We start from the raw sequence: 23,340 nt of genomic DNA, 5'->3' as shown, positions 1-23,340 counted from the left end.
TCAAATGGAGCACCAGAGAGAGGGGAGGGAAAAAAGACTCTACAAGTACTCTGGGTCTTGACCTTGAGCTCCTGGAGGGTGGCTAATGCCTTGAACTGAACAAGGGAATACATTTTGGGGTAAGAAAGTAAATCCAATTTCAAATATGTAGGAGAAAGTGGCATCTGGCTCTGTGATGTCATTTACAAGAGCGAAAGTACCAACTTTGCCAAAAGCATCTTTCCAACCTGCTTACCCTAGTGCTTGAAATTCTATATTACTCATTCCTTTGGCTTGCTTTTTCCAGAATCCAATTTTAAAATGCTCCTGAGATTATTGATATTTTTGTTATGTGTGATAATAGCATTGTGGTTACGTAGGAAAAAAACCTTTTTAACGGTTAGAAATATATGCTGAAGTATTTATGGGTAAAACAAAATACTGTCAGAGATTGCTTTAAAATAATCCAGCAAAACCAAAAGTGAAATGTATATGTCGGGGGATAGATAAAATGACATTGACAAAATATTTAAAATTGTAAAAGCTGAGGGATGAGTACATGGGGTTGGTTCATTATACGATTTCCTCTCCTTTTGTGTATATTTGAAGATTTCAATAATTAAAAAAAAAAATAGAAGTCACCCTGATATTTTAATGATGGTCCTGGGAGGATATCATATCCAACTGCCTTTACCACTTGTGAAAAAACTACCACAAAAGTGTATTTTAAAACTTTGGCCGGGGACTTCTATGGTGGTCCACTAGGTAAGACTCGGCACTCCCAATGCAGGGGGCCCAGGTTCGATCCCTGGTTGGGGAAGTAGATCCTGCATGCATGCTGCAACTAAGAGTCTGCATGCCGCAACTAAAGATCCCACATGCCACAACCAAGACTCAGTGCAGCCAAAATGAAAATAAATAAATAATAAAAAATAAATATTTTTTTAAAACACTTTGGCTGGATTTTATATTTTTTGAACATTTAGAAGAAAAGGAAGGCTGGTCTATTTAAGAAATAGACTTTTGATGGATGGAGAACCAAGATGGCGGAGTAGAAGGACGTACTCTCACTCCCTCTTGCAAGAACACCAGAATCACAACTAACTGCTGAACAATCATTGACAGGAACACACTGGAACTCACCAAAGAAAGATACCCCACATCCAAAGACAAAGGAGAAGCCACAATGAGACGGTAGGAGGGGGGCAATCACAACAAAATCAAATCCCATAACTGCTGGGTGGGTGACTCACAAACTGGAGAACACTTATATCACAGAAGTCCACCAACAGGAGTGAAGGTTCTGAGCCCCACATCAGGTTCCCAACCTGGGGGTCCAGCAATGAGAGGAGGAATTCCTAAAGAATCAGACTTTGAAGGCTAGCAGGATTTGATTGCAGGACTCTGACAGGACTGGGGGAAACAGAGACTCCACTCTTGGAGGGCACACACAAAGTAGTGTGCACATCAGGACCCAGGGGAAGAAGCAGTGACCCCAGGGGAGACTGAACCAGACCTACCGGCTAGTGTTGGAGGGCCTCCTGCAGAGGCAGGGGGTGGCTGTGGCTCACCATGAGGACAAGGACACCAGCAACAGAAGTTCTGGGAAGTACTCCTTGGCGTGAGCCCTCTGAGAGTCTGCCATTAGCCCCACCAAAGAGCCAGGTAGGCTCCAGTGTTGAGTTGCCTCAAGCCAAACAACCAACAGGGAGGGAACCCAGCCCCACCCATCAGCAGACAAGCAGATTAAAGTTTTACTGAGCTCTGTCTACCAGAGCAACACCCAGCTCTACCCACCACCAGTCCCTCCCATCAGGAAGCTTGCTCAAGCCTCTTAGATAGCCTCATCCACCAGAGGGCAGACAGCAGAAGCAAGAAGAACTACAATCCTGCAGCCTGTGGAACAAAAACCACCTTCACAGAAAGATAGACTAGATGAAAAGGCAGAGGGCTATGTACCAGATGAAGGAACAAGATATAACCCCAGAAAAACAACTAAATGAAGTGGAGATAGGCAACCTTCCAGAAAAAGAATTCAGAACAATGATAGTAAAGAAGATCCAGGACCCTGGAAAAAGAATGGAAGCAAAGATCAAGAAGATGCAAGAAATGTTTAACAAAGACCTAGAAGAATTAAAGAACAAACAAACAGAGATGAACAATACAATAACTGAAATGAAAACTACACTAGAGGGCTTCCCTGGTGGCGCAGTGGTTGAGAGTCTGCCTGCTGATGCAGGGGACACGGGTTCGTGCCCCGGTCCGGGAAGATCCCACATACTGCGGAGTGGCTGGGCCCGTGAGCCATGGCTGCTGAGCCTGCGCGTCTGGAGCCTGGGCTCCGCAGCGGGAGAGGCCACAACAGTGAGAGGCCTGTGTACCGCAAAAAAAAAAAAAAAAAAAACTACACTAGAAGGAATCAATAGCAGAATAACTGAGGCAGAAGAATGGATAAGTGACCTGGAAGACAGAATGGTGGAATTCACAGCTGTAGAACAGAATAAAGAAGAAAGAATGAAAAGAAATGAAGACAGCCTAAGAGATCTCTGGGACAACATTAAATGCAACAACATTCACATTATAGGGGTCCCAGAAAAAGAAGAGAGACAGAAAGGACCAGAGAAAATATTTGAAGTGATTATAGTCGAAAACTGCCCTAACATGGGAAAGGAAATAGCCAACCAAGTCCAGGAAGCACAGAGAGTCCCATACAGGATAAATCCAAGGAGAAACACGCTGAGACACACAGTAATCAAATTGGTAAAAATTAAAGATAAAGAAAAATTATTGAAGGCAGCAAGGGAAAAATAACAAATAACATACAAGGGAATTCCTCTAAGGTTAACAGCTGATTTCTCAGCAGAAACTCTACAAACCAGAAGGGAGTGGCATGATATACTTAAAGTGATGAAAGGGAAGAACCTACAACCAAGATTACTCTACCCAGCCAGGATCTCATTCATATTCGATGGAGAAATCAAAAGCTTTACAGACAAGCAAAAGCTAAGAGAATTCAGCACCACCAAACCAGCTCTACAACAAATGCTAAAGGAACTTCTCTAAGTGGGAAACACAAGAGAAGAAAAGGACCTACAAAAACAAACCCATAACAACTAAGAAAATGGTCATAGGAACATACATATCGATAATTACCTTAAACATGAATGGATTAAATGCTCCAACCAAAAGACATAGGCTTGCTGAATGGATACAAAAACAAGACCCATATATATGCTGTCTACAAGAGACCCACTTCGGACCTAGAGACACATACAGACTGAAAGTGAGGGGATCGAAAAAGATATTCCATGCAAATGGAAATCAAAAGAAAGCTGGAGTAGCAATACTCATATCAGATAAAATAGACTTTAAAATAAAGAATGTTACAAGAGACAAGGAAGGACACTCTTAATGATCAAGGGATCAATCCAAGAAGAAGATATAACAATTATAAATATATATGCACCCAACATAGGAGCACCTCAATACATAAGGCAACTGCTAACAGCTATAAAAGAGGAAATCACAGTAATACAGTAATAGTGGGGGACTTTAACACCTCATTTATGCCAATGGACAAATCATCCAAAATGAAAATAAATAAGGAAGCAGGAGCTTTAAATGACACAATAGACCAGACAAATTTAATTGATATTTATAGGACATTCCATCCCAAAACAGCAGATTACACTTTCTTCTCAAGTGCACACAGAACATTCTCCAGGATAGATCACATCTTGGGTCACAAATCAAGCCTCAGTAAATTTAAGAAAACTGAAATCATATCAAGCATCTTTTCTGACCACAACACTATGAGATTAGAAATGAATTACAGGGAAAAAAACGTAAAAAACACAAACACATGAAGGCTAAACAGTACGTTACTAAATAACCAAGAGATCACTGAAGAAATCAAAGAGGAAATCAAAAAATACCTGGAGACAAATGACAATGAAAACATGACGATCCAAAACCTATGGGATGTAGCAAAAGCAGTTCTAAAGGGAAGTTTATAGCTATATAAGCCTACCTCAAGAAACAAGAAAAATCTCAAATAAACAATCTAACCTTACCTAAAGGAACTAGAGAAAGAAGAACAAACAAAACCCAAAGTTAGCAGAAGGAAAGAAATCATAAAGATCAGAGCAGAAATAAATGAAAGAGAAACAAAGAAAACAATAGCAAAGATCAATAAAACTAAAAGCTGGTTCTTTGAGAAGATAAACAAAATTGATAAACCATTAGCCAGACTCATCAAGAAAAAGAGGGAGAGGACTCAAATCAGTAAAATTAGAAATGAAAAAGGAGAAGTTACAACAGACACCACAGAAATACAAAGCATCCTAAGACATTTCTCCAAAGAAGACATACAAATGGCCAAGACGCACATGAAAAGCTTCTCAACATCACTAATTATTAGAGAAATGCAAATCAAAACTACAATGAAGTATCACCTCACACCAGTTAGAATGGGCATCATCAGAAAATCTACAAACAGCAAATGCTGGAGAGGGTGAGGGGAAAAGGGAACCCTCTTGCATTGTTTGTGGGAATGTAAATTGATACAGCCACTATGGAGAACAGTATGGAGGGTCCTTAAAGAACTAAAAATAGAATTACCATATGACCCAGCAATCCCACTACTGGGCATATACCCAGAGAAAACCATAATTCAAAAAGACACATGCACCCCAATGTTCATTGCAGCACTGTTTACAATAGCCAGGTCATGGAAGCAACCTAAATGCCCATCGACAAGACGAATTGTTAAAGAAGCTGTGGTACATATATACAATGGAATATTACTCAGCCATAAAAAGGAATGAAATTGGGTCATTTGTTGAGACGTGGATGGATCAAGAGACTGTCATACAGAGTGAAGTAAGCCAGAAAGAGAAAAACAAATATCGTATATTAACGCATATATGTGGAACCTAGAAAAACAGTACAGATGAACCGGTTTGCAGGGCAGAAATTGAGACACAGATGTAGAGAACAAATGTATGGACACCAAGGGGGGAAAGCAGCTGGGAGGTGGGGGTGGCGGTGTGATGAATTTGGAGATTGGGATTGACATGTATACACTGATGTATATTAAATTGATGACTAATAAGAATCTGCTGTTTAAAAATATAAATAAAACAAAATTCAAAAAAAAAAGCAAATAACTCCATGAATAAATGTAAAATGTTTAGAAAATTAGAGTTTATTTAAGTACTTATTTATAGTTTCTTTTTTTTTTAAACCAACTTTAAGTTGGAATACAGGAGATAAGTAAATTATAATTACTTCCTCTTGTTGGAATTTTATGTATCCATAATATTATGGATATTATTATCCATAATAAAGACTAAAGAAAAATGCTTACATAAAATCTTAAGTGAAAAAACAGCATACAGTATATCTATAGCATGATTACAATGTTTTAAAAACATCCTCTGCATGGAACAAAGTTTGAAAAAAATGACAAAAAATCTTGTGATTGTCCTGAGGTTGTAGAAATATAGATTCTTAAAAATATTTTGGGACTTCCCTGGTGGTGCAGTGGTTGAGAGTCCACCTGCCGATGCAGGGGACACGGGTTCGTGCCCCAGTCCGGGAAGGTCCCGCATGCCGGGTTGCAGTTGGGCCTGTGAGCCATGGCCGCTGAGCCTGCGCCTCCGGAGCCTGTGCTCCTCAACGGGAGAAGCCACAACAGTGAGAGGCCCGCAAAAAAAAAAATTTTTTTTTTGATTTTTCTTTCTATCTTAAAATTTTCCTATAATGAAATGTATTTGGAATGGAAAAAATGTTAAAAAATAAACCAAAGAACTATATATAAAACTATCCATGTTTAATCCAGGGTAATGAAGATGCTAATAGGAATAAAAGAAGCTAAAGATATTTAGTTTCGCGTTGAGAACATAAATATAATTTGGCAGGAAATTTGAGCAAGTGATGGTAAGTTATATCTTAGCTGCCCTCAGCTATTTACAAGTGAAGTAACCTCATCACTGGGCCTCCATACATTTTGCTTGATCAAGGTGACTATAAAACATTGAGAAGATCTGTTCACCTGAAGATCACACTAATGGTAACAGAATATAGTGCTAGCAATAGGTCTCTCTCTAGACCTCAGGAGCTTAAATTTGTATGCCAACACTTTTCGTTAGCCATCTCGCTGGCATTTTTTTTTTTTTTTGAAAATGTTGGGGGTAGGAGTTTATTAATTAATTAATTAATTATTGCTGTGTTGGGTCTTCGTTTCTGTGCGAGGGCTTTCTCTAGTTGTGGCAAGTGGGGGCCACTCTTCATCGCAGTGCGCGGGCCTCTCACTATCGCGGCCTCTCTTGTTGCAGAGCACAGGGCTCCAGATACGCAAGCTCAGTAGTTGTGGCTCACGGGCCTAGTTGCTCCGCGGCATGTGGGATCTTCCCGGACCCAGGGCTCAAACCCGTGCCCCCTGCATTATCAGGCAGATTCTCAACCACTGTGCCACCAGGGAAGCCCTCGCTGGAACTTTTAAGAAGTCATAAGAGTTAGACTCTGTTTCAGGGGCCCTGACAGTCTTTCAAGGGCCAGACTGATGTTGCATTTTAGAAAGCTAGAGTCTACCTGGGCAAAAATGTGAACTATATCTTTTAGCTGGAGAGAGAACTTCTCTCCAAGACTATTAAACCAAAGCTGTACTGCACCCACCCACAATATCTACAGAGCTCTTTCCCAGCGAGGAGTAGTTCCTGCGAGGTAACTCCAAAATTGAAACATTGGCTGTCATTTGGAAACATGAAATTTAGTCGCTTTCTTGAAGAGGCTTTTACTAAAGCCTAAGAAAAGATACATGAACAATTTCATTATGATCTATTCAGGACTAGAGCGGGCTGTGCACAGGTTCTGAGCCAGGCTCTTCAGGGGACGTGTAGAACAGGAAACCAAACTTGTTCTTAAAGAGAGGGAGAGAAAAACAAACATAACATTGCCTGTAATAACAAGTAGAATAAAAAAAGTAGTAAACATACTTAAGGAAGAGAAAAATCACTTCTACTTGGATGTTTTATGGAAAGGTTTCCAGAAAATTGGACATTTGAAGTGGACTTTGATGGACATAATATTTCAGTCGGCCACAGACAGCAGGGAGGGCACAGAGTGGCACTGATGGAGGGAATAATATCATCAAGCAAAGGAAAAAGTGAAAAAGGGGCAACGTTTTCTGTTCCAAATTTTTTAAAAATGCAAGAGGCTCTATAAACCAAGGGCCCTAGGAGTTGTGGCTCAGTCTATGGCTGTGCTTTGTTTTGCTGAGCATAGACGCAGAGGCAGGTAGAGGATGAGGTAGCTTGGCTAGAGGGGCTCCCAGAGCAGACTTTGCAGGGGGAAAAAGAAGAGGGATGAGACACCTCCAAGCTGTTGTAGAAATAAGAACTAGGGGGGAAAGCAGAGATGTTAAAAGGGCATTGTTAGGGCATTTTGCTTTGTGATGTACCCCCTCCTCTGTAACTACACAAAATCTTCAGTAAAAGTCTACATTACTGGACAATGGTTTTTTACTTGAATTTTTAATTTGGGGTTGGGGGCACAAGGGGGAGAGGTGATGAGTATGGCGTATGGGGTGGAAATGAGGATGGGATGAAAGCAGAGGCATCAAGAAGGGTGTAGGCATGTTTGGTTAATATATTCTCTTTGAAGTGAAGAAAGACAACTGGTCATTTATTCATTCATCACTGCTATGATGTGCCAGGCAGTGTGCTAGTGTTGGAATGGAGGCTGAGACAAGCCTGATGTAGTCCTGGTCTTCAAAGAGCCTACATTCTTATGTGGGGGGTGAGGAGAGACAGGGATTAACTAAATAATACAAAATGTGAAGTTAGGATTGTAGTTAGTGCTGTGAAGGAGAGGTCTATAGTGCTATGAAAGCTCATAGGAGAATTTGACCTTGTTGGTTACTTACAGGAATATAGAATTGAGTGAGTTCTAAAGGATGAATAGGAGTGTAGAGTATAATGTTTAAGGCAGAGTGAAAAGTAGGTGCAAAGGCCCTGTGGAAGGAAAGAACTGAAGAGAGGCCAGTGTGGCTGGAGCACAGACAGTGATGGGGGAGCATGGAGCCAAGTGTAGCTGAAGAGGTAGGAAGCAGACCTCACTGGATCTTGAAGTTATGCAAGACTTTAATTAGGAGAGATAGGACAACAGATATTTTAAAAGGTCACTCTGGCTGCTGTGTGGGAAAAAAAAAAATGAAAGTGTGGCAAGTGTGCACATATATAAGAAAACCAACTAGGAGGCTATTGCCTTTCCCAAGCAAAAGATGATGGTAGGGCAGAACTTTATCCCAAGAAGAAAGCATGACATAGCCTCAGCTAAGAGTATTAACCCTCTTTTATGTTAAATTGACAACTTGCAAGAAAATGTCACCTTACACTTTGTAGGAAACTTATTGTTCCTTTCAAGTACAAATATGTCCTTATGTAAGTGACTTTAGTAGTAAGAACAGATATATGACTAGGATGAAAAGACTGTCTCTGAAGAAGAAGAATGCAAAATGTAATATTCATAAGCTTTTGTTTAGGTCTACGTGACAGATGTGTTTCTAAGTGTACTGTATATTTTAAGCAGAAATCTTTCTTTTTTCCTGGTTGGTTTGTATACAGCTCAATAAGTGGATGGAGTGAGCGAACCATTATGTGTGAACTGCTTTGTCTTTACGGTAAAAACAATTCACAGATGCATGCACATCAAAATGTTTTCATACCACCTTCAATTCACCCTGTGTATTCTAATTTCACTCAAGGAGAAATGAACAAACCACAATGGCATTGGAAGATTATAACACAACTCTATGTTAGAAATAGACCAAGTAGACAAAGATGAATAAAGATATGAGAGATCCAAAGCACACAATTAACAAGCTTGATCTAACCTTGCACTCAATGAATACAGAATATACATTCTTTTAAAGCTCACATGGAACTATTATAAAAATGACTATGTACACACAGGAAATATAGCCAATATTTTATAATAACCTTTATAAATGGAATATAACCTTTAAAATAAATGGAATATAACCTTTAAAAATTGTGAATCATTATACTCTACACCTGTAACTTATATAATATTGTACAGCAACTATACTTCAATTAAAAAATGACTATGTGTGGGACTTCCCTGGTGGTGCAGTGGTTAGGAATCCGCCTGCCAATGCAGGGGACACAGGTTTGATCCCTAGTCCAGGAAGATCCCACATGCCGTAGAGCAACTAAGCCTGTGTGCCACAACTACTGAGCCTGTGCTCTAGAGCCTGCGAGCCACAACTACTGAAACCCGCACGCCTAGAGCCTGTGCACTGCAACGAGAGATGCCACTGCAATGAGAAGCCCATGCACTGCTTCAAAGAGTAGCCCCCACTCGCCGCAACTAGAGAAAGCTCGTGTGCAGCAATGAAGACCCAACCCAGCCAAAAATAAAAAAATAATAATAATAATAAATTTTTAAAAATCACTTAAAAAATGTGTGATTACAAGGGTGTGTTCACTTTGTAATAACTCATTGAACAGCATATGTACGATTAATGCATTTTTCTATATGTAGGTTACATTTAAAAAAAAATGGTGTGTTAGAAACAAAACAAACTGAACAAAAAACTCATCACATATGAAGTCCCAAAGGGCTAATATTATACAAAGTTCTCTGACAATAATGCTGTTAAACTAGAAATTAACATTAAAAAGACAGACAAAACAAAACATCTTTTGCATTTCTAAATAACTAATGGGTTGAGAAAAAAACATAATGGAAATTATGAAATACTCAGAGCTACATGACAATGAAAATACTAATAAAAGCTTGTAGAGATGTAGCTAAAATGAAAATGTACAGAATTACATGCATAAAAATTATAAAACACATATAAACAAAAATAAATGAGATAAGCATTCTGCTTAAGAAGCTGGAAGAAGAACATTGGAGTACTCTCAAGAAAAATAGAAGAAAAAAGTATAAGAGGAAAAATTACTGATTAGAGATAATTTTAAAAATTAAAAATAGGTTCTTGAAAAGGTAGACAGAACTCTAGCAGCATTGAGGAAGAAAAATAAGGAGTAATAAATAAATAGTAATAGAAGCAAAAAGAGGATCATAATTATAAAAGACAATGGAGACTGAAAAGATCATAAGATGAGAAACTCTATGGCAATAAGTTTAAAGAAAGATATTTGAGAAAATGTAAATTACAATAAATGATTCCAGAAGAAAACCTGAACAAACCAACAATCATTACAGAAATTGAATTGATAGCCAAAAGTCTCTCTTGAAAAAATATAGAAGACTCAGACAGTTTTATTAGATAATTTACTAAGCTTTCAAGAATTATAGTTCCTGTCTTGTACAAACCGTTTTGGAGAGTTAAAAGAAAAAAAAAGAAGGAAATCTATCCAACTCATTTCGTTTAAATATATTACCAAAAGTACATAAGAACAAAATAAGAGCCAATTCATTTGTAAACATAAATAGTAAAATTCTATAAAAAATGCTCATAAATTTAATTCATCAATATATTGAAAAACACATGACCATGAAGTAGAGTTACTTCCAGAATGCAAAATGACAACACATCATAAAAACCTACCGAGGTTCTCTGTCTTTTTTAACAAATTAACAGAGAAAAAACATATAGATCAAGAAATGTGGGCTTCCCTGGTGGCGCGGTGGTTGAGAGTCCGCCTGCCGATGCAGGGGACATGGGTTCGTGCCCCAGTCCGGGGGGATTCCACATGCCGCGGAGCGGCTGGGCCTGTGAGCCATGGCCGCTGAGCCTGCGTGTCCGGAGCCTGTGCTCCGCAGCGGGAGAGGCCACAGCAGTGAGAGGCCCGCGTACCGCAAAAAAAAAAAAAGAAATGTGGAAATAGCATTTGATCAATTAAACAATCATTCATTATTTTAAAAAACTTTTGCCAAGAAATAAAAGGGAACTTTATTAACCTGATAGAGTGCTTCTACCAACCCCACGGCAAACACATTTAATGGTGAACTAACAGAAGATTTCCTATTAGAACTGGGAACAAGATAGGATTTTACTATTATATTGTCCTGGAGGTCCTAGCTAATGCAATAAGAGAGGAAAAAAAGAAGTATAAAACTTGGAACAGAAAAGGCAAGACTGCTATTTTCACAAGATATGACTGACTACACAGAACAATTGAAAAGAATATATAGAAAAGCTAATAGGACTGGTAAAAAGTTCAATAAGGGTACTGGTTCCAAGATTAGCATACCAACATCACATCAATAATATTACCATATAACAGCAATAACCATTTAGAAAATATAATAGGAAAAATAAACAATTAACAATAGCAATGAAATCTATAATGTAGCAGGAGTTAATCTAAAAGAAGAGGCCAGAATTCTTTATAGAGAAAGTTACAAAACATGATTGAAGGAAATAAAAGACCTAACTAATGAATGGGAAGATACAATATTATAAGGATGTTTGTTCTCAGGTCAAGCTATAACTTTAGTGCAATTCCAATAAAAATCCCAATGGATTATTTTTTTTCATGGAACTTGATAGCTTAATACTAAAATTCTTCTGAAAGAGAAAAGGAAAAAAAAGTTGCTAAGACAATTGTGAACTATAATAAAATGGAGAGATTTGCCCCATGAAATATCAAGACTTATTAAAAAGCTATGGTAGAAACAAGTAGAAAGTGATGTATGTTTGTAAGAGGCTGTGTAGTCTCAAAGTGTCTTCTGGATACAATCTGCTTCTGAAGATAGTAGTTCTATGTGAGTCTTTTCCAAATACCATAAGCTTCTTTGACCTAGGTGTATCTGTTAGGGATACAGAAAAACAGTTGTGTAATCTTATTCATGACTAATTTGGACAGTGCCCAAGTCAAAGAGCCACAGATGAGTTGGATACAATGAAAGCCAACCTCCCATGTAGAGCTTTGGGGCACTCTAAATTGAATAGTGTCAAACTGACTCAATAATATCCTTTTTTAAAGGAAGAGTTAACACTAGGTAATAAACAAAGGGAAAGTGGGATCCGTGAGCTTAGGTGAGACTCTGAAAACTCTGGAGTATTTTTCTTATTCTCCCTTGGAACTGCTGTTCGTTTCAGTTTTGGAAGACAAGTTCCCAGGGTAGCTATGTGAAACAAGAGATGACTTTCCTTGCTACCCCCATGTTCCTGGATCTCCTTGCAAATAAATTAATTCACAAAGCACTCTGAGTCTCTTCCTTGCAGCCTTAACAAGACTGACAAACAGGAAGATCCAGGTTTGATGGGATTTGAAGTTTATATAATTTGGGGGAGAAGGAGGGGAGAAAAAAATCTTTGAGAAAAAAAGATTCAATGATGACTAGAAGAACATTCTACAAATTAGCTTCTAGTTCTGTTTATTTCAAACCTTGTTCTCTTCCTCTACCCTCATTATTTCCAGGGCCAGGCTTCACAGGACAAGTTTATATCACAGTACAAACTCTGATCCTGAACCTTCATGGCACACTAGGTGATGGCAGTATCCCTGGAAGCCATCCTGTACCTGGATGGCTAGCAATAACTTAACTCCACCTGGCATAGATGTGAATCAAATAAATATATCTTACTAAACCCCAATTTTTGTTGGTAAGATCCCCCAAATATCTAAGGCCACCGCAATACCACCCAACAGGAGAAAAATATGATAGAAGGGGGAAGTCAGAGAGGAGAGACATAGCAGTCTTAGGCAATTGTGATTCAAATAGCTTACATTTTCTAATTTTACAAAAACAGAATGACCATGCGAACACATTTTTAGGGTCCTTACCAGGGTAGTGGAGAGGGCTCCTGTAAAGAGGGGACCTTTCATTAGCTTGAGAGTATATCCTTTGCTAACATTCAATGTTAGGACAAGATTTTAAAAAATAATAGTAATAGAGAATACTCACTAAATGTCAAATGCTGTTAATCACTGATTAATTAAATCTCTGGGCATTGGGTTTATTTTCAACCCAAAGTGAAGAGTTTATTACCAAATATACATATGATCCTACTCAATTAAGAGAAGGAATGTTCTTCATATTGTTGCAAGCTGGAACTTATCTGCTTCTTACAGTTTCTGTATTCACCTGTCCGTCTTCTGTTCCCTGAAACCCTGCCCCATTTATATAGCTTAACCACCCCTGCATATATGCACTTCTCTCCTTCTACACTTCACCACTTCATCCCCCCTCTTCCGACCAAGTACAGATACATGTATTTAGTCCCTGTAATCCAATAAATTCTCATAAATTCTATTAGGAGATTTCTTAGAGAAGTAAAAATCTTCAAAACATGAAATATACATTGATGATATGACCACCTGTGAAACTGCTGCTCACTGAAATTATTCCATCTGCTAACTCTAGTGCCTACATTCACCCCATCAAAGTCTTGGTCATCCATTTGGAAATATCCAGTTCTCGAATGCAATAGAAATCTATTGCAAATCTTGCAAAAGATGTGGAATTTCATGAAATTGATGAAAGTGATGTTGGTGAACTGCTAGAGCCACATGCAAAGTTACTAATACAGGAGGATCTTACAGCTGGACCAGGTAACAAATGAAAAAGAGAAAAATGAATAAGAATGATGATAACATCAGTGCTTCAGAAGGAAATAATCTGGTTTCAAAGGACAAAGCCCTCCAGCACTTTTGCAAATATAACCCTGCTGCAAAAAATCAAATGCAGTGAAGCATAATGAGCTACATAAAAATAATGTCCCCACAAATTAACACCTGATTTATCAGAATTAGCACACAGTTGTAATTGTGACCTAAAATGTATTAAATACAAGACAAGTTCATTTTCATAATTGGTTGCACCGTTTCAAGCTAAAGTCCCAATCAAGTCTTTTTCTTTCACTATAGAATCTAGGTCTCCATCTTAAATAGATTCATTCTAAGATGGCCTTTTCTGGGAAAAGGAAGACCTCTTATATTCATCTCTATGTTCCCCAAACATGCAATATTGTAAGAATCCCTTCAAGAAATTGTAAAAAATACTGACTCCTGGGTTTCCCTGAAGACCAGTTCTGAATCTACAAGAGCAGAACAAAACCTAGGACTTCATATTTTTAACAGTTATCTGAAGGGATCCTTATGATAATTAAGCAAATGTGCAGGAACTTCCCTGGTGGCGCAGTGGTTAAGAGTCCGCATGCCAACGCAGGGGACACGGGTTCGAGCCGTGGTCAGGGAAGATCCCATGTGCCGTGGAGCAACTAAGCCCGCGAGCCACAACTACTGAGCCTGTGCTCTAGAGCCCATGAGCCACAACTACTGAGCCCACGTGCCACAACTACTGAGACCCGCGTGCCTAGAGCCCACGCTCTGCAACAAGAGAAGCCACCACAGTGAGAAGCCAACGCACCACAACAAAGAGTAGACCCCACTCGCCGCGAAACCGGACAAAAACCTTCGTGCACAGCAACAAAGACTCAACGCGGCCAAAAATAAATAAATAAATGAATAAATGACCTCATTAAAAAAAAAAAGCAAATGTGGAGATAATCCCCTTAACTCATCCAAAACGAAATGATGAAGTTTCTTCTCTCTGTCTCTCTCTCTCTCCCTCTCTTAAACTTAAAAAGTCTCTTTTTTTTTAACTTTGTCGGTTGGCTTGTACTCAATGTACTCCTTTCGTTTTTCTTTTCTTTTCTTTTTTAACATGCCCTTCTTCCTTGATCAGTGTCTAATCTATTAACAAAAGGTTTCTGAAACTATCAAAGTAGTCTTTAGAATTTTCAACTTGCTCCTGCTTTTCATTTTATTTTCTTAATATGTTTAAACACCTCAGAAAAAAACAGAACTTCTCCCCCCCACTCCTTTAAAATGGAGTGTGAGTGATTTGTCTCAAGTTTCTTTTTTCTATATTCCCTCAGCCTGCATTCTCCTGAGCCCACTTTGCTACTATATTCATTTGATCATTAAACTGCTTTGCAAATATTATCATATTCTGTCTGTTCTTTCTGTACTGCCTGATTGTCAGCTTCTCAGAGACAAACATCTTGTCCTTCATTTCTTCTGTTGTTTCTCGCACTGAGTCTGGAAGATTGACTGACTAGTGTGCAGTGTGCTTCATGCGGCGAGTGCTTAATAAATATTTTAAAACAGTATTAAAATGTTCAGTAAATTTGACAGTAGTGCTGCTCCTCATCACTTCAAGCGCCAACACTTTCTAGGTCCCTTCTCTGCCTAGTAACCATTTCCCAACATACCTACATGTCCCCAGATGCTTCACCCAAGCTGATCCAGCATTCCCTGTCTGAGTTATGGAAATACTGTTTACATGTTTTCCCCTAAGGAGCGTCTGACTGGTACCCAAAGACCCTGCCATACAATTTGAAGTTGCCCTTTTTCTGTGGTGATAGTGGGGAAAGGAGAAGGACAGTAGGGGTGGAGAAGGTTTCCTTTTAGGTTACACTCCTTGTTTCCCAAAATTATCTTTCACAGCAAGACACAGTGCCCTTATGCTTATTTTCATATCTCTAAGGATGTTTTTTATTCTTAGCACCTGAAGAGTGCTAGGGATTTTACATAAGAGGTTTTAGTATTTTAACTAAGATATTGTTTCTTTGCGAGGTTTATACAATACCATTTTTTTCTGACCTATAGTCAGGCAGGGAACACTTCTAACATCATTCTCCTATTAAACATTATTTCACGCCAATGAAAAATACTCTTCTGCTTATGTTGTATGGATCTAATATGGTAACGCACAGAAAAGCTAATTTTCTTTTTCTTGGAAGAGAAATTGTGCCTTGCAAAGTATGTTGGCATCTATTAATTATTTATTTTAATCCTCACAACAGTTTTGCTACGTGGATAGAATAGGGGTCATTATCTCCGGGATAAGGAAGAGGAAACTCCGAGAAGTTAAGTGACATGTCACAAGTCGCAGAGATGAACCCACACTGAATCAGAATTCCACAGTCAATCCCATTTTCAGTCTCTGCCTGCTCAACTTCACATAATAAGCTCTGTATTTCAGTAGAGATAACGCTGCTAGGAAGGAGCAACAAGCGTTAGATTTGGAGGCGGGTAGGGGAAGGAGGGGGGTGGGGGAAGGCGAGGAAAGTACCTTGAGCCTGCGCAGGTCGCCACTAGGGGGCCAGGACCGTGAGGAAGGTTGAGGAAAGAGGCTGAACTTCTTACTAAACTCCATCTTCAACCTCTGGCTAACGCGCAGGCGCACTGCCTCAGGACGAAGGTCAGACCGAAGAGGGCGGGCCTCGGATCGCGCAGGCGCAGTTGTGCGCCGGGTCGCCAAGATGTCGTTCCCCGAGCACAAGACGTCGCGCCTGGCGACCCTGCCCACTACCCTCGACCCAGCTGAATACGACATATCTCCGGAAACTCGGAAGGCACAAGCCGAGCGTTTGGCCATAAGATCCCGGCTTAAACGGGAGTACCTGCTTCAGTACAACGACCCCAGCCGTCATGGGGTCATCGTGAGTGAGGGGCCAGCGGGTGGGAATCGAGGGGCCAGAGTCGGGACGGTCCCGTCGGGCTGGGCAGCTCAGACCTGACAAGGGGAATCACGCCGCGGAGCGGTCACCGTTCCCGAAGAGTATTTTAGACACGGATCCTCTTCCAGGCCCAGAGAGCAGGCCAGTTCATCAGCCCTTTGACCTTGGGTAGAGAGCTCGGTGGTCAAGAGGACGGGTTCTGGATTCACACCATGCTGGGTTTGAGTCTTGGCTTGATCATTTCCCGCCTGAGTGATTTTGAAAAAGTTGTTCAACTCTGTTGCTTAGCCTCGGTTTTCCTGTCTGAAAAATGGGGATAATATAGTACTTCCTATCTTATGAGGCTGTTAGGAGGATTAAATGAGATGAGGCACGTGACCGGCCAGCACAGTGCCTGGCTTGTGATGAGTGTTCAGGAAATATGGGGTGTGTGTGTATTTTTTTTAAAGATGTTTTCCACTTTTCAGTTCACATTTATAGCAATACTGCTCTCTTCTGAAGGGAATATAGTGATTTTTCGGTTTATATCTTTTAAAGACCCAAACACCCTACAGCTTGCTGAAGCTTTGGGCTTTGGAGTCAAACGCCAAGGCACTATGTACTAGCAAACTATATGACTTTGTGCAATATTCCTAAGCCTTCTGGACCTTAGTTTTCTAATTTTCATATATGGAAATGGTAGTACATTCTTTATAGAATCGTTGTGAGGTTAAATGAGATAGTCTGTGTAACATTCCCGGCACATAATACATGCACAGTAAACTGACAGCTATTATTATTTAAGAAGTGTGCTTTTAGATTAAAAAAGAAAAAAGACTTTTCCCAACAGTTGCATTGGTGTTCTGTAGGAATGTTAGGAAGTTGTGAGAATTGAAAGAAACTTACAGTGTGCCAGGCACTATTGAAACTCTTTCTGAATGATATTCAAATATCACAGCTATTCAAAGAGTTAAGCTCTATTACTATCCCCATTTTACAGATGAGAAAGACTACATGGGAAGGACAAATATGTCATAGAGAGATATACGTTAGCAAGTGATAGAGCAGAATTTGAACCGTAGTCTGTATAACCCAAAGCATCTCTTAACCATTTGGCTATATTGTCTTCAGCCAGAACCTCATTTACTTGGGAGAAGGTGAGGACAGAGACATTGATTGTATACATACTCACACGATTGGGTTTGATGTGCTAGATAGTAAGATGTAGTAAAAAAAAAAAAAAGAGAGAGAGAGAGACTTTGAGTCAGACAGAGCTGAGGTTTAAACTCCAGATTTTCTTTTTTCCAGTTCTGTGACCCAGGGCAGTTATAGTTTTGCTGTGTAAAAGAGGTTTTACACCAGCCTCACTGGTGGTTCTGTTAAGTAAATGAGGGCCTGACAATTATATATTGAGCAATACATGGAAATTCTTTGCCTAATGTCTAAGAATGATTGATTTAGTGAATAAATAATTGTTCAGGGTCCTCTTTTAGATACTGCAGTAACAGTGGAGAAGAAAACAGGCAAAGACTCCTGTCCTCATAAAGCTTTCTTTCCAGAGGGAAGACAAGTAATAAGTTAAAAAATTAAATCATTTAGTATGTTAAGTAATGGGAAGTGATAAGAAGAAAAATAAAGCAAGGAAGGGGATTAGGAGTGTGTGTATGTAGTAGAGAGGGAAAGCAACTGCAGTTTTAGAAAGGCACAGGGAAAGGCCTCACTTGGAAGGTGACATTGAAGATCTCAGAGAAGTGAGGGGAGGGAGCTAGCCATTCAGCTCTCTGGGAAAGTAGCATTTTAGTCAGAGGGGACAGCAAATACGAGGGTCCTTCGACAGGAGTGTGCCTGGTTAATCCCCAAAATACTGAAGAGACCATTGTGACTAACATGGAGAAAGGTGAGAGCAGAGTAGGAAGAGATGAGATGGGAAAGTTACCTGGGACTAGATCACACCAAGCCTCATAGGCCATTGAAAGAACTTTTCTGAGTCGGGTGTCCCATAATCAGGACTTACTTTTTTTTTTTTTTTTTTTTTTTTTTTTTTGCGATACGCGGGCCTCTCACTGTTGTGGCCTCTCCCGTTGTGGAGCACAGGCTCCGGACGCACAGGCTCAGCAGCCATGGCTCACGGGCCCAGCCGCTCCGCGGCATGTGGGATCTTCCCAGACCGGGGCATGAACCCATGTCCCCTGCATCGGCAGGCAGACTCTCAACCACTGTGCCACCAGGGAAGCCCAGGACTTACATTTTAACAACATCTCTGGCTGCTTAGTAGAAAAGAGACTATGGGGGAGCAAAAGCAGGAGCAGGGAGACTAGTTAGGAGCCTTTTGCAGTAATCTAATTTCTTAGTTGATGGTGGCTACAAGGTTGGTGACAGTGGAGTTGGTAAGAAGTGGTCCGTTCTGGTTATGTATTGAAAGTAGAGCCAATCAGGTTAGCTGGCAGATTGGATATGTGGTGTAAGAGAAAGAGAGGACTCAAGGATAACTCCAAGGTTTTTGACTGAAGTGAAGAATGAAGTTGCCTTTTACCAAGATAGGGAAGAGTGTGAAAGGATCAGGGATGAAGGTGGAATGGCATATTGGCAAATCAGTTTGGGATACATCATGTTTGGCATCACATTTGCCAATTAGACAATATGTCAGCATTGAGCAGGGAGTGGGATATTATGTCTGCAGTTCAGGGTACAGGTCTAGGGCTGGAGGCATAGTTTTGGGGAGTCATCAGCCTATAGGTGGATATTTAAAACCATGTGACTAGAGATTATCAAGGGAGTGAATGTAGATAGGAAAGACCCACAAGGTCTGAGGTCCTATATTAAGAGACTGGGGAGATAAGGAGGAAGAGAGCGAAAGAGACTAAGAGGGAATGGCCAGAGAGTTAGGAGGAAAGCCAAGCTGGTGTGTGCCCTTGAAGCTAAGTGAAGAAATGATTTCAAGAAGTGGTGTTCATAAGCTTCGCTGGTGGCGCAGTGGTTGAGAACCTGCCTGCCAACGCAGGGGACACAGGTTCGAGCCCTGGTCTGGGAAGATCCCACATGCCGCGGAGCAACTAAGCCCGTGCACCACAACTACTGAGCCCATGCGCCGTAACTACTGAGGCCCACGCGCCTAGAGCCCATGCTCTGCAACAAGAGAAACCACCACAATGAGAAGCCCACACACTGTAACCAAGAGTGGCCCCCGCTCGCCGCAACTAGAGAAAGCCCGTGCCGCGTGCAGCAACAAAGACCCAGCGCAGCCAAAAATAAAAAAATAAAATAAATAAATTAAAAAAAAAAGTGGTGTTCACCATATCACATGCTGCTGATAGTCCTTTGGATGTGGAGTGGTGTCAAGGAAGGAGAACTGTCTCCCACGGCAGGTGTTTTGGAACCTCTTTCAACAACAGTACCTAGTTCAATGAACTATGGTCATGGAGCTGTTGGTATTTTTATGAAATGAAATGTCTGTTTCTGGAAGACAGATCTGGCAGATATTAGGTGTAGAGAGGTGACTGGTAGAGAATTCTGGCATGAGTCATTCAAATGCATTAATAGCAGGAAGGGATAGATACAAGAATAGATAGATGTATTTATCCTTTCAGGTATAGAGCTCAAATGTCCCCTTGAACCTGTATCTTGTGTCTTCACCTTCTTTACTGTCTCTGCAAAGAGTTTGACAAACAGTTTGATTTAAAATGTTACTGTGAAAGATCCAGTTTAATTATTTATGTCCTACCAATCATGACTTCTTGGCGTTGGTTAAAACCTTGAATGTTCTCCTCACAGCTTAGTATTAAAGTTTTAAAGCTGATTTCATTTGCTTATTTTTATCTATCAGTTAACTGGAGCAAATAATTTTGTAAAATCATTAGGGTATTTAGCTAATTAAATTTAATTACATATTTGGGGTAGATTTGCTATTTTTACGTAGTTATTCTAGTATAAATATATTAAAATTGACAGTTACTTTTTTCTTAACCAAGACAATCTGATTATTTTTCTTTAACAACTTTGTCCTTTCAAAAAACTATTTTAATAATGTGAAATGTAATAATTTTGCTCTTAAAATACCAGCCAAGTCAGCCTAAAAAATGTAAAGTTCAGAGTTAGCCTACTTCTGTCTTCCTCTTCCTGCAGTTTAGTTGTAGCCTGGAGAGACCAGTGTGGGCATAGCATTAGAAAAGGTCCTGGAAACAAAGTTCACAGTATGATAGAGCATATGAAATCTGTTTGTCCTCATTGGAAATACTGTGTGGTTCTGTTTGTCATACTTCAAGAAAGACAGTGACGCCAAAAACAATCCAGAAAAGAATAGAAAAAAATGATTTTAAAAAAAGTGCCTTCTCTGACAGCTTAAAATGATTAGGATTCTTAAATCTTAAATAAATAGGAAGCTGAAGGATGAGTCTTTTAAATTCTGAACAGGATCATCAGAGAATTATTCAACAAATACTGGAAATGAAAGATCTTCTTTGAAGCTATTTAGGAATATTCGGGGTATACCCTTAACTGTAGAAGAGAACAAAGGGCATCTCTTGTGCTTCTCCACAAAAGTCCTGATGAGATTGTTTCTTAGTGTAGAACTTAATTTCCTGTATCTTTTGTTTTCATTCATTTTAGGAAGATCCTGCCTTGATTCGTTGGACCTATGCAAGATCAGCAAATGTCTATCCCAATTTCAGACCCACTCCCAAGACCTCACTTTTAGGAGCTCTGTTTGGAATTGGGCCCCTCCTCTTCTGGTATTATGTTTTCAAAACCGACAGAGTAAGTATTAGGACCTTGTGTTTGGTATCTGTGTGATAGGTTCCCTCTGTGCTGGCTGCAGCTCTCTCTCTTGATAATTCCCATCTTGTCTTTCTACTCTTCCTTCAGTTCCTCTTTTATCTTTATTCCTTTCCAACTGAGTTAAAACAGGAAGTTTCAATTATATGTTTAGTTTTATTGCTTTATTGTTTCAACTCATATAGAAATATACTTTCTTATAAACTACGATTGTCTCTGGGTCTTTCAAATTTAATTTAATGGCTACTCTAGAATTTAAAATAATGAATTGGTCACTTTAAATATCTAAGACTTGAACTTAGCTCATGAAAGAGTTTTCCTGATGTGTTTTATTTATTTATTTTTGTTTTCCTGGTGTGTTTTAGATTAGGTAAGGAAATTATATTATGTATATTAAGCAAGAGAATATAGAAATAACTTAAAAAGTTAATTTCTTTTTTCTCATTGGATGTACAGAAGTTAAACTTTTCTATTCTGATTAATCTTTAGATGTTATCTTTGCAAATTTTTATATTTATTTTGTTTGCTTTTAAAAGAGATGTTTATTGGGTTAAGTATTAGCAGAATACATATATCACTTAGTATGCTCCCTGTCTGCATGAATTCCAGTTTTGTTGGTCACATTTTGTGAATTAATGTTAAAATATGTTAATACTCCAACAACAGAAAAGCCAAAGCAGCCTGTGGTGGGGCTCACTGCCATCAGAGGCCTGGGTATGTGACTGCACAGAAAGCCAAGCTAATCTTTGACACTAGATCACTCTGATACTAGGTCCCCAACCCCAGCCCCCAGGCCTCATGTTCCCATCTACACTGGAGCCCACCCATGTAGCACTGCTTTAAACTGGCCAGTCCACTCTCCTGGAGTGTATATATTTTGATTATCTGATAAATTATTGCTTAACAGAAAGGTAGGCCACACTTACCTAGAAGGTATTTACATTTTGCTTTCAGTGTATGCTATTTAGTGGGGTAATATAATTCTACTTACTAAAATTTAGGTGTTTTTCAATAGGAGTGTTTTCTTATTGTCCCTTTATTTCTTCAGATTATTACTTCCTCACTCATACTCTGTAGGCTTTAGACAATAGGGGATTGTAATTAGGCTGGGAGTGTTTCATTTCTGGTTTTTAGAGCTATACCATGAATTGTGCCAGAATGCATTGTTTTTAATGTACTTTTTTCTTTTCTGTCTATACAGGATAGGAAAGAAAAACTTATCCGGGAAGGAAAATTGGATCGAACATTTAACATCTCATATTAAGTCTGGCAATGATGACTATATGTACTTTTGTTTAAATGAATCTATTAATCATTAAAAAGATTCAACAAACATTTGCTGGACATTGTAGAATCCCTACTTTGTAAGAGTTCACAGTTTAATGAAGAAACAGATTCATGTTCATTCATTCAGTCATTCAGCAAATGAGTGTCTACTATGAGCCAGGCATTGTGCTATTGTGCTGAGAATATAGTGATCAACAGGACAACTTAGGCCCTGTGCTTAATGAGTACACACTCTGACAACTGTTCATTCAACAGTTATTATTTAAGTGCTTATTATGTATCTGGTACTACTTAAAACCTAAGCTGTCATCTGGCTCCAGCCCCAGTGGTAAATTCAGCAGAACAGTTACAACCTTGTGGTTTAAAAAAAAAAGGTAGCGATTCAGGAAAGTGATGTTGGCAAGCTGATGAAGAAGCAGTTCTGTCTAGGGAGATGGCATTTGATTTAGGCTCTGAAGATCACAGGGGCTGACAGAGCAAATAGGAGCCCAAAAGGGCAAGGTGTGTTGGCTATGGCTAGATTGGGGGCCGCTGTTGGGTGAGAAGACAGGGAGGGGGAAGGCCATGCTGAAGAACAGGTAAAATGGTATAGAGCATGGGCTTTGCAGGTCAGATCTGGGCTAGAATCTTAGCTTGAGTTTAGCAGTTGGAATACCAGGCCCCCCTCTCATCATCTATGGCCTGGAGATAGTAATGCCTACTACCTCATAAGGTCATAAAGATGAAAATGAAGTAACAGTATTGCTCAATAAAAGCTGCCCCATGCTTTGTAGTTTAGTCTTGAAACAGTAGGGTGACAATTTCATCTATGAAGACAAAGTAAAATCCAGTGCTATAGGAAGAACAGCATGCTC

General features: G+C 39.5%; 1 protein-coding gene across 1 annotated transcript; it reads left to right on the top strand.

Annotated features, from left to right (window-relative positions):
* Nucleotides 1-16,209: 16,209 nt before the first annotated feature.
* On the top strand, nucleotides 16,210-22,534 carry NDUFB4 (NADH:ubiquinone oxidoreductase subunit B4). The gene is made up of 3 exons (XM_082655596.1): nucleotides 16,210-16,432; nucleotides 21,035-21,181; nucleotides 22,401-22,534. Exons 1-3 carry the CDS (start codon nucleotides 16,253-16,255, stop codon nucleotides 22,461-22,463), a joined length of 390 nt encoding a protein of 129 aa, XP_082511722.1. The 5' UTR covers nucleotides 16,210-16,252; the 3' UTR covers nucleotides 22,464-22,534.
* The last annotated feature ends 806 nt before the right edge of the window (nucleotides 22,535-23,340 follow it).

Source organism: Grampus griseus (assembly GCF_964374135.1).
Source record: "Grampus griseus genome assembly, chromosome: 5".
Taxonomy (NCBI): Eukaryota; Metazoa; Chordata; class Mammalia; order Artiodactyla; family Delphinidae; genus Grampus; species Grampus griseus.
Note: the sequence above shows the minus strand (reverse complement) of the source record. Positions and strands in the feature narration are given on the sequence as shown.